The sequence below is a fragment of the Poecilia mexicana genome, unplaced genomic scaffold (genome assembly GCF_051168715.1).
Source record: "Poecilia mexicana isolate PSO_F unplaced genomic scaffold, ASM5116871v1 scaffold_2, whole genome shotgun sequence".
NCBI classification, from domain to species: domain Eukaryota; kingdom Metazoa; phylum Chordata; class Actinopteri; order Cyprinodontiformes; family Poeciliidae; genus Poecilia; species Poecilia mexicana.
In genome coordinates this window covers 12,305,835-12,317,861 of record NW_028263371.1, presented here as the reverse complement: position 1 = coordinate 12,317,861, position 12,027 = coordinate 12,305,835, and the positions used below count along the sequence as shown (strand labels likewise).

General features: G+C 40.6%; 1 protein-coding gene across 1 annotated transcript in view; it reads left to right on the top strand.

Annotated features, from left to right (window-relative positions):
• sema5ba (sema domain, seven thrombospondin repeats (type 1 and type 1-like), transmembrane domain (TM) and short cytoplasmic domain, (semaphorin) 5Ba) overlaps positions 1-3,591 on the top strand; it is a 216,325-nt gene extending 212,734 nt beyond the window's left edge. Inside the window, exon 23 of the mRNA XM_088010933.1 lies at positions 823-3,591. Coding sequence (XP_087867059.1) covers positions 823-999 — 177 coding nt within the window. The 3' untranslated portion in view covers positions 1,000-3,591. The remainder of the gene's footprint in view (positions 1-822) is intronic.
• The last annotated feature ends 8,436 nt before the right edge of the window (positions 3,592-12,027 follow it).

The window sequence follows — 12,027 nt, the reverse complement described above, 5'->3', positions numbered from 1 at the left end:
AGTGAACTCTGGCCAAGTTTGAATGCATATGTCGATGCCAGATGGACCAAAGACTGCGCCAAAAGCAGGAAGCAGACTATAGAGCAAGGCATACTGGGATTTTTTTTTTAAGATAAGAGTAATCCTACAACTGCTAAAATCTGATGCCACTCCATTTTTGTTTGAATTTTGTGAAGCCATCGTGTCTTCTTCAGAGGTTTCCATGTTGTTTCCTGCAGTGGTTCTTGGTGCAGCGCCACCACAGGCGAGGAAGTGAACAGGTTTTTCAAAGGGTTTGGTTGGTTTGACTCAGTGTGGTGGGAAAGCGAACCGTTCCAGATGAAAATGTAACAAATGTTGCTCGATTGAACCACGTCTACTGGACTGTCAGGTGTGAAAACACCCTAAAAAAAAAACTCACATTCAAAGTACGAGAGAGCAAAGCATGGAGGCCAGCATCTGCCATCTTGATCATTAAGTTAAAGCTTTGTTACAAGTGGGTTTTCCTAGTGGACATAGACCATTACTATACCTCTACATTGATTTCAGATTGGCTTTGGGACAATAAAGCCAATGTTTTAGAGCAGCCATCACAAAGTTCTGAATCTTATTCCATAGAAAATTTGAAGGAAGAGTTGAACAGTTATCCTACAAGTTTGATCCTATCACACAGATATAAAGTTCTTAATTTGAAGAAAGTTGAAAACATCTCTCTAACTGTAACACATGAAACAGGAAAACAGTAAAAGTTGTATTACAGTAGAATAGTGCTGCACAAAAAACAAATATGTGTCTAAGAAAAGAGATGTTAAACTCTTCATTCCTTCTGTTGTTTCATTCCAGACGCTGAACAAGAACAACCTGCTGCCAGACGAACGATCCAACTTCTACCCGACACCGCTCCAGCAGACCAACGTCTACACAACCACCTACTATCCCACACCGCTCGGCAAGTTTGACTACCAACCCAACTCCTCCCCCTCACCGTGCAGAACCTACAACAACAGTAACAACAGCTGAGACGCAGCCCGCCGATGACCCTCCACCACCCCCATCCCGCTCTCTCTCTCCCCCCACCCCCGAAACGGACGCCGCTACCATGGTGACATAAGTGAACCAATGTGAACTGAAATGTTATTCAGAGCTTGGCAAAGTCTCTGTGCTCTACGCCGTCACCTCCCTGAACCCGTAGTCTCTTCTGCCTGGTGGCGTTTGTGTTTTCAGGGTTGGTTGTTTTTGGGACTTTCCGTCGAGAGACGTGGATTCGGACTACAAAAGCCCGGCTCCTGGTAAAGTCAAGAACTTATGCAACCGGTCTGGGGGTGCGTGTTTTTGTAAGGAATCTGTCGGGGATGTCGCTGTGTCAGCGCCAGCGCTTTATGTGGGGAACAAGCGAAAAGAAAGTCAACAAAAGGCCGAACTCTGGCTTTGAGGAGATTGTTGCGACCGCTTCGATGCAGGTGCCGGGTCGACGACCCCCGTCTGCAAAGACCGATGGGAATCTGACAACAACAACAACAAAAGTAAACTTTTTTTACGGGATAAGAGTTACCTTTTTTTATGTTTGGCTCTCTCTCCATTACAAACAACATTCTCGGCCTGTAATGAACTTGAGTCCCTCAACAACAAAAGCAGTTTCGGAGAACAAAGGGCACACGTGTTCCTCGTCCTCGCCGCACAGCACAGGGTGAGGCAACGACAACAAAAGAGAAAACTGAATGAAGTCGATGACAAAATAAATTACAGATCGATATCAGCGCGGTGGAGTGGGAGAGGAAATGCGTTCACTCTCTCCCTCGTCCTCCCCATTGTTGGTATTTTCACATGACGGGAAAGATAAGAAGTTTAAAGTTGATTAAGCTTTTGTGAGGCTGTTTGGGGAAACTCACATGAAGCACCGTCACCCACAGCTGAAGAGAATTATTGTCTAAACCTGCTTTCGATCAAAGTCCTGATCCCGTTTTGGAAGACGCGGATGTGCTTGTGTGAAGGTCACAGCCGGGAATTTGGTGGGGCTGTTCGGAACGGCAAAAGCTTTGGGAATGCCGCGGGTGCCTGGGGTGATTTTATGTTCCCATTTCTGTTTTGTTTTTTGTTTTTTTCTCTTTTTGTTTCATCCGAGAACAACGAGGACTCCCGAAGAAGAGGATTGATTGATTCTCCAATTAATTCTCCACTGAATGAATGCAATTCTACTGAGAGCTAAATAGTTCAGTGGTCATATCAAATATGGCCAGTGTGCTGAAGAACTGGATCGGGGTTTTTTTTTTTTTTCTATGACGGTAGAATAAGCTAGCAGACTGGCACTTGTTCTTTTCTAAATGTTTCGTTTTTACAACGGTTTTCTGTTCACAACGACCTGTAGCATAGAAGGAGAATATTTTGTTAAATAAGAATATAACTGATTAATAACTCTTGCTTCTCTAATTTCATTTCCATAACAAATGCATCGTCAACACGTGAAATGTTACAAAAATAAAACAATGAATTTTAAAGTCTCCTTTTTTTTGGTTTCTTTTATATGAATACTAACAAAAAATCAACCCCTTTCACCCCCTACTTGAAAATAGAAAGGATAAAAAAACAAAAAAAAACTTATGCTTGCTTAGAAGACAATGAACGCATGAATGTGTGAAAGTGGAGACTGTTTGTGTGGAAAGAGAAAAAATACAACAAAAAAGGAAAAAAATAGGGTTGTTTTGTTTTGTACCATGTAAATGCTTTCATACATATGAGGCGGTTTTTATCTCTGTGTGTGTGTGTGTGTGTGTGTGTGTGTGTGTGTGTGTGTGTGTGTGTGTCTGTGTTTCCAAATTCTGTCACTCTTCAGATGTTCAGCTTGTTTTTTCTGTTTCACGTCTGAGATGTTAATCGTAAGTCAAGCGTTGCCACTTGGTGGAATGTACATTATTTATAGCTTGGTTTGTAAAAGGCCATTTTCACTGGAATATTTTATTGTTACTGCCTGATCAATGAATGCTAACTCGCCCAGGCTAACTCACGTTCAAGCTAATGTACACGCACGACATGAGAGCTCTATCTGTATATAGGAGCAGCAGCCTTCTGCCCATTCAATGTCCCTGAAGAGGAATGTGTAAATGACTCTGTATACTGTATAGCTAACATTTTGTTTAAAAAATAAAAAAAGAGAGAGAAGCCTTATAGTTTAAAAAAAAAAAGTGCAGCAGCTAAGTACACAATAAACCCTGCGGTTTGTTTGGGGTCGGAGCTCCGTGACGTGACCTACCGCCTGTGGCTAACGCGACCTCCCCCAGCTGCCCAAACAAACGAGATCGACTGGCTGTACCGCTGACGGGAATCAAAAGCAATATGGATCAAATAAAATAAGCTAACTGAGAACAAAAGGATCTCTTTGATCGTACTAATTTTCTATTGGCCCCGGTCTAAAAGCTCTACACGTGGTTGGTCGTTCTGAGCTCCGGCCCCCGGCGATGTGAGGCTCTGTTCCCCTTCTATGCAACTTACCAGGTGTACTGTTAGACCTGTCGTGTAGACTATAATCACTGCCTTTTAGACACTGTGAACTTTTTTGTACCCTATATTTTTGTATATTGTACATGATTAAGGACAATAAACCTTGATGCCAACACATCACTGTTATGGCTAGCTGGGTGTGTGTGCCTGATCGTTTGGATTATCCAGCGGATTAGACTGTGATCTCCGTGAATGAGAACAGGGAACATGATGCTAGGACTCTGACTGGAAGACGGGTAAGTACGAACACAGACACTCGAGGTAAAAACTCTTCACACATCAATGTTTTGTTTTAACTTAAGGGATGTGAGAATGAATAGCAAATATTTGCCTTGGTTTAAGGCCCCACATACTTGGGCATCCTGTGCTGAGGTCCGCTAATGCTCATGGTGAACTCGAAGTGAACGTCCACCGAACAGGGCAAGGTCAGTCTTTACAACCTGCTTGGCAGGAAACGGCGTATCGTCTCATCTTGTGACAGCTCAGATTGATTTAGGGCGTTCAAATGATTGGTATATTTTTAATTCTGTCCTCCCGAAGACAAAGGAAAGGAGCGGTTCACTTTAATTCCCAGTTTGGATGTGAAACGCCACAAAAGCTGATCCCACCAGGAATCTGGGTGAACATCTGGGACTTCCTTGTTGCACAAACTGGCAGATGTGTCGGGTGAAATGCGGCAGTGGGAGTAGCAGGCCTAGCAGTGGCATCAACTGCAAAGTAGGGAATTCATTAGGGGGAATATATAATAAAGTAAAATTACATTAAGTGTGGTATCGTTTAGTCCACTTTAAGAGTCTACCCTGTGCTCCGCTACCCAGCAGGTAAGTGGAAACAGTCTGAGCCTAAAACGTGTCACACAAGGGCATCTTCTCCCTTTCATCTAGAGACAACAAATGACTGCAGCGCCGAAATCCTTGGCTGTGAGAGAGGTGCTGGTGGTGGTGGGGGGGGGGAGATGGATGAGACAAATGAGCCAAGTAGTCAGGGTGTGTCCAGCAGAGTGCCCGTGGATCACTGCTGGTGCCAGTGGCCCAGACACCAGCGCTTTATCATTACACCACAAATGATTCTGCTGCTGCTGCACAGGAAAATCATGATCAGAGCCGAAGAACAGCTTCTGCAACAGGGGGGAGACGCTAAATAAAGCGCTCTCAGTGTTTAGCCCTCACATAAATAACGGAGAGAGACACTATTTGTGTTTCGCTGTGACTCAACGTCACGGTGACTGTCAGGCCAAGCAGCTCCAACGCACAGCTTGAAACCCATAAATGCACAAGAACGCGACGTCCTGGTTTAGTTAACGCTACGCCGTACCTCTAAATTAGAGTTATTAATAGGCCCGCTGAAAGTATTTATCAGTGGGGAGATTCTGCTTGCAAACAGAAGCAGAGATGGGCTGGCTGGCAGCCAGGAGGAGGTCACCGGGTGGAGCCAGTGGACCGGAAGAGGAGACTGCTGGAGGAGACGGAGGTGGGCCAGTGGGAACGCTGCCATCCGCTTTAAAGACGATGACAAGTAAGCAAGGAGAGTACTGGTTCCTGATGGTCGCCGATATTAACGAGTTGTGTTGAAAAACAAGAAAACAGCTGTGTGAAAAATTGAGACTGTATCTTGGACAAAAAGAGCTCTGCACTTAACGTTGACCATCTTGGAAGAAATTCCCTACCTTTGGGCAATTGTTTACAAGTTTGTTAACATTTCACATGAGGAAACACCTTTTTATCAAATGGAGTAATAGAAACTAGGAGATCAAATCTTTCTTTTAAATGTAATACAGCTTTTTATTTCAATGCAGTACAGCTACTGAAGCTACAGTGACTTGCCAACCTATCAAGACCCAAATCTTGATACCTTAAGAGGTTGACCTCTGCTGACCTCTGTGACCCCTTTTTTAATATTAAAGATGAAAATGCCACAAATAAAAACTTTGATCTGTTACAACAACCACAAACTGAAATCATATTGGGATTTTTAATAGTGCATATATATAGTAGTTATGAATTTTAATATATTCTCGTGAGGTGTTGACTACATAGGCAATGTGTTGCACTTTATTTAAAAATATATATACTTCTGACACACATATTTCAGATTATTCAACAAATTGTGATACTCACACATGTGACGTTAAAGCAAAAACAAAAAAGTTTGTAATGTCTGAAAGTTTGCAAGTATCTTCCTCAAAACACTGTATTCGAAATGTGCCAGCTGTTTTACTTCCATGCCTTTTTTACATATTTCTGCAGTTTTGACATGGAAATGTATATAATTAGTTTGAGCTACAAGTCTAAAAACAGTTGAAAAGAAAAAAACGTAAAAATAAAAGATGGTTCTCACTCTCACTCAATGGATATCTGCAGATTTCCATTGTGCTTTGATTGGCTAATTAAATATTTGCTAATAATCATGATCCAAAGCACAGCAGTAGTAATGAATTTTATGCTAATACAGCGACAGAGCCCGAGGTGTACATTTGTGGGTAATGTTTGCCGAGCATCTGCTGCTGCAGAGGCTTGTTCAACTTCAGCCCGTTTAGGAAGCCGTCACATTACGCAGCAGCTGTATTAGGATTATCAGACGTTCACTCAGCTGTTCTGTTTACAGAGTAAATAGCTTCTTGTTTTGATGAGAGCTGAGCCGTGTGTCCCAGCAGGCCGGCAGACAGACAGGCGCGTCCTTGTTCTGGGCTCAGCCAGACAGGATGGGCAGATCACAAAATGTCTGGAGCTCAGGCCAAAAACTGCAGGGACGGAGACATTGCAGCGTCTGTGTCTTTGTCCATGAGCCAGTGATCGTTCAGCAGCTTTAACCCACCAACTACTTCTGTGTGTTTGAATATATCGATGCCCTGTAGAAGTGGTGATATCAAGTGATCGACCTCTCTGTGATTCCTTACTTACATTTTTATTGGCATTTCTTGGAGTGAAGCCTTAAAATCAATCAATTTTTCACTGCAAAACCACAATATGAACTTTTGCTTCAGTTCTCCAACAGTTCTAATCGTACTGTTTCTTCTTGTTTTCACTATGCTTCCGTCAAATGAATTGGCTTTTTGGGGGCTTTATCATATTCAAAAACTCACCAAAGTTGGCGGATGTGTCAAGTCTGTGTGACAATTAAGGAAATTGCAACACAAACGGCTCAACAGCGCCACCTGGCAACTTTCAAAATACCTTCTGCATTGACCGTACTTCATTATCCAAATAAACAAAGTTTGGGGGGCGGGGGATATGGTCATTTTAATTAAAGAGTGTCGTAACGGAGTCTATTAAAATTTTAAGTAACGATAAGAAAGATGTACTCAAACTTGTGCTCATGAAATCCAGTCGTCATCTACATTCAGGTTGGTTTAAAAAATTGTCGAACTTAGTCGTGGGCCACACAAAATCACTCTGCAGGACCAAAATGGCACGTTGGCCACACTTTGGACACCGCTTCAGTTGGCTGCCATCAGTCATTTTTGCACAGCTTTTATTTGCTATTCTACTTTTTTTTAAATTCTAGATTAAATTCAGCTTCAAAGGAGTAAGAAGACCAAATTCACACTGCTCTTCGTAGACTGTACAGTAGATAAGTGCTTCTGTACTTTTGTCCTTACTGCTCCACTCCTCACCACTCACATTCAGTATTCCTGCAGCTCAACGCCTTTTTTAAATCTAATTTAACCGCACGTTGCTCTACTGGAAGTGTGATTTCTACCCCTTTTTCTCTTTATTGTGGCGTAGAGGCTGAATTTATCCTTTTAATGGAGGAAAATGTTTGGAAAATTAGAACAAATAAGACAGGAAAGGTTCAGTGTAACATTAAATTGTGGCCTGCCGATTTTAATAACAGCCTGAGCTTTAAATTACAAGTGTTCAACTTTAGACCTCATATAAAATCTGCCTATATGCAGTAATATGTTCTAATATGCGCAATGGAAACGATTTTAGCACATCCATTTTCTGAACCTCCTACTTTTGGAGGTTTGGCCAATCCGCGTCAAGAAAAATAAGTGGCGCTCCTGGATTGGCTGCGTTTAAAGTAACATTGCCCAGATGTATTTCAGACTCCAAAGCTGCATTTTCTTTCAGATATTTTAGAAATGTTCAGGTCTATATGTGAACTCTGAGATAACTTGGAGTAAAAACATTGTGTAGAGGATGCATTGTGGAGACGTAACAGGAGACTCCTTGTTCTCAGCGGATCCTTTTGAAGCCGAAAGTGACGAAACTAAAGGAGAACTTTGAACGCTCGCCTTTCACTTCAAGGAGCCACGTCGGAGTGCAGGCGCCAACTGCTTAACCCCGGCTGACAGAGAGGGATGAGAGGGACGGAGTGAGCGGGCAGTGATGGAGAGTCCTCCCCTCGTCCCAATAAGGCGGAGAGAGGCCTGGCAAACCATGTTAAATCACCCGGCCCGGTCGCCTGCTTCTCACATGGAGCTGAGCCCTCACATTTGACCGTTGGAGCTCAGGGCCCGTTTCCAAGAATCTCATTCGACAAACATTTAGGTTTATGGTGATTGTGCGACGGAGAGCTTGAGCGAGCCATTTGCGTTTTATTCAATCTACTTAACTAGCTGACAGAGCTCTTAAAAGCTGCCAGCCACACCGAGGGCAGGCAATATTGATGATGGCGCTGTAAATAAAATTGCTGATGACACAGAAATATAGACGGAGGGGGTCGCGCCTCACGTGGGACCCGGAACGCCAGGCGACATAACCTCGTGGGATAAATCAGAGGGCCACGGATTCCTGAACGACGTGCTGGACGGTTTCAACCATAGACATAAGAGTGGACGCCTCATGGACCGCTCTCGCCTATTGTCGCTGACGAGATTTAGGGCGGCCATCTTGGAGCGGTCCACCACTCCACTCAGCGTTATGTGTTTAGCAGGCACAATGACGTATCAGCGCATTTAATCGCTTTTTTGTTACTGAAAACCATACTCAAACATCTATCAAAGCTACATTTATAAACAATTGTATTTCTGAGTATGTTTTTAATACATAGTTCAGCATATTTAAATATGCTTACTGGCTATAACAATAGAATAGGAATGGGATATTCTGATATTGATGAATGAAGAGCATATTACAAAGCACACAGCCGTTTATAATTTATTTAATAAATTATTTAGTAATATCAATATATATTTATATAACTATACAAACAAATAAATAATGATAATGACACAAATAAATAATTATTAATACTGAATAATATATATTGGATAGATAGATACGGTAATGACATAAAATAATAATAATTTAAAAAAAAAACTTGTAAAATAGAGTGAAAATTTACAAGAGGCAGGGAAAATCCCCAACAACAAAAAAAGAAAACAGGCACAAACTGCACAAGGAATCCAGCAGGGAGTGACTGAAACGGCGAGGCTTAAGTACTGCGGCAAACAGATGAGACGGGAAGACAATCAGACGAGACACAGGTGGATGGAATGAATCTGATGAGCGGAGATGGAAACTGGCAGGTGGAACAGAGTGATGTGGAAACAAAATGAGCAGAACATAGAAGAGCATAAAGACACAGAACACAAAGGCAGAAAGAAACCCCAAACTAATCTGTGAAAGCAGACAAACACAAGATGAAGCATTCAGGAGTGAACAAACATCATACACCAAACCCTAGTGACAGTAATGACAGAAATCAGTATAATACACACAAAAGAGAACCAAAATACAAACACTAGAAGAACCTGACAGGAACAATTTAAAGGAAATAACATAGATGTACAGCAAGCAGAACCTGTGAAAATAGAGCTGAAGGAAATAATTCATCATGTGGAAACAGTAGATCATAAATCACCGTCAAAGAAAATGAACCTTAATAAAAGTCAAACACCCATGGATATGAGACAAAAGGCACTTTATGAGATAACAGAAACTATGCAAGACTTTCTGTGTAGAAGACTACAGGAACACCTTTCAGGGCGATAAGCAAAGTGGGTTTTAAAATACAAGCTTTTATATTTCTTTGTCTATTTTGCCTTAAGTTTGATTAATTTGCTCTGTATTTTTTATTAATTTCCTTCAATAAAGGTAATCCTGAGTTTTCATAGATAAACATTTCTGTTACCGTAACCATGGGAAAAAACTGTTAAAGTCAAACACATTTGCTAATTTGAAAAATAATTCCAATGATTTTGTAGGGACCTGATGCAGGTTTCTAATAGATATTAATTTACTGATTTATAATGAGATCCAACGTTATGCATAAAACATTCTGGGCTACAGTCCCCGTAGCCCATATTTTATGATGCCTATGCAGCCAAGCCATGAATTAATATGACATGATACTTTATATTTATGACTCATTTGACATCCTCTTAAATTCACAGCGGCTTGTTTTTCATATTTTGTCACGTTACACTGAAAAAGTTTTCGTTTTTTTTTTTTTTTCCTAATTGAGAATTTATGTGACAAATTAAAGACTAATGGTGAAATGCATGGTTCTTATTTTTGTTTTTCTCCTGCACATTAAAATATCAAAATTGTGGCTCACGTTATTCTGATACAGCAAAATCAAATCCTTCGCCAAAAAAAAAAAAAAATAAGCTGCCTTTTTAATGATCTGGTCAAATGAGATCAAAGTTACATTTTTCTGCTGAACACACTATCACTAGAGCGAAACACAGTGGTGGAAGTATAGTGCACGGACATCAGAGCAGGTCAGAGGTCATGGGAACATGCTAAATACAGGGGGAAAAATATTGTGCTAAATCCGATACGCAGTTGCACATCCATTGAATCGTGAGTATAATATTCCAATTTCTGATAATTGAACAGTTGTTTTTATGTTATAGTTGGAATTTTTTTTTTTTTTATATATAGCACTTTTTGATCTTTTGTGTGAACCTATATATCTTGATGTTGCCGTTACAGCTGAATCTTCCCACTCTGGGGCAATAAATGCCATTTCTACTTCTACTCTATTCTATCACTTAGCAACACAAACAATTCAATAATTACCATAAGCAGGAAAATAAAATGTAAATCTTAGCATTTCCTGCTATTTCAAAGCAGTTCAACATCTCTGACAGTGATTGGTTTGGATAGATTCAGTGGTTGAGTGACAGCAGATGAGCTGGGTTTTTTTTACTCTGATGCACACAGAGGAACAGCAACCTCTGATGCAGGCGCTCTCGTTAAAAAGGAGCAGCGAACATTCCAATCTAGACGTAAGTTATCTAGACGTACATAGCTGGTAGAGACCTGCAGGGGGTCACTTCAAAAGATAGCTCCAGAAAGTACGGCGCTTCCAGGGAAACAAATTTTAATGCATGCCACCTTTTCTGGATTTCTAAGTTTTTAAATGTAAGTTTAAGTCGTCAATAATTTATGTTCCGCTTCACAATTATGCATTACTCCATCACACAAAATCCAGACAAAACACATGAAAGTCTGTGGCCATAATACGATAAAAACATTAAAAATAAATCAAATGTGGCTCAAAATGCAAAGGATTGACGTTGGTCAGCGTTGACCTGCTGGAAGCAAATTTTCACTGTGTTTTATTGTCTTTGTGGCACATTTATCTAAACTGTCGTCTTTTATTGATATCTTTATATTATGTGCAACATACTTCACCCTGGGCTTTAAACTTAAGCCATTTATTTATTGAAAACAAGTTGAGCAATCCTTTATGTTCTCCACAGAGTAAGTTCACACTCCTGTGTGAGACGGCAGAAAGGGAGCCGACATTAAAAATTGGCTTACGTATGTATATATATATATATATATATATATATAAATAAATAAAAGGAACACATGAGAAAATATTGTCATTAAAGTTTCAACAGGGTGAAAGGCTGACAAAGTAATTGCAAACTGTTTTCAGGCCTGGCATTCTCCACACACTGAAAGGATTTTAAGTAATTTTTCCGTCAGTGTAGTTGCTTGACGCCATTTTGTGCAACTTAATTAGAGTACGAGCACAAATGTGCATCAAAGTCAGTGTGTCCCATTAACTTGTGATGCATTTCAAAGAAACTCTGCTGTTGGACAACTAGGGAACTTTTCTCCTCCTAGCTGTCCAAAAGTTTGGCATTGCAATTACAGAATCAAATGCCCATTTATAAAGGCTGCATTGTGGCTGTGTCACTTCAGAGATAAATGAGTACATCTGTGGGTTTTCTACAAGGTTCACTTGTTCCTCCCACTGACCTGAAATATCCATCCGGTTTACGTCTTAATTATGTTTTTTAAATCTTTCTCACATGCTGTTTTTATTTTAATTATGTAAAGCACTTTGAAATGTTTTGCTGCTGAAATGTGCTATACGAATAAAATTTGATTGATTGATCCATCAATCCTCCAAGAAGCTAAAAACACGTTAGGTTATCTGACTATAAATATATAAATTTTACAGAACCTTCTTAGCTCATATCCCAGGCTGAAATAGTCCACCTCTATCAGATTTGCACTGAACACTGGGACACTTTAAATATCTACTGTAGGCACTTTTTCATGAAATGCTGACCTGCACACTTTAAATGCTGTTGTTTTAATGCTTTAAAATGTCCCAGATATTTTTTTATTTCTATATTCATCG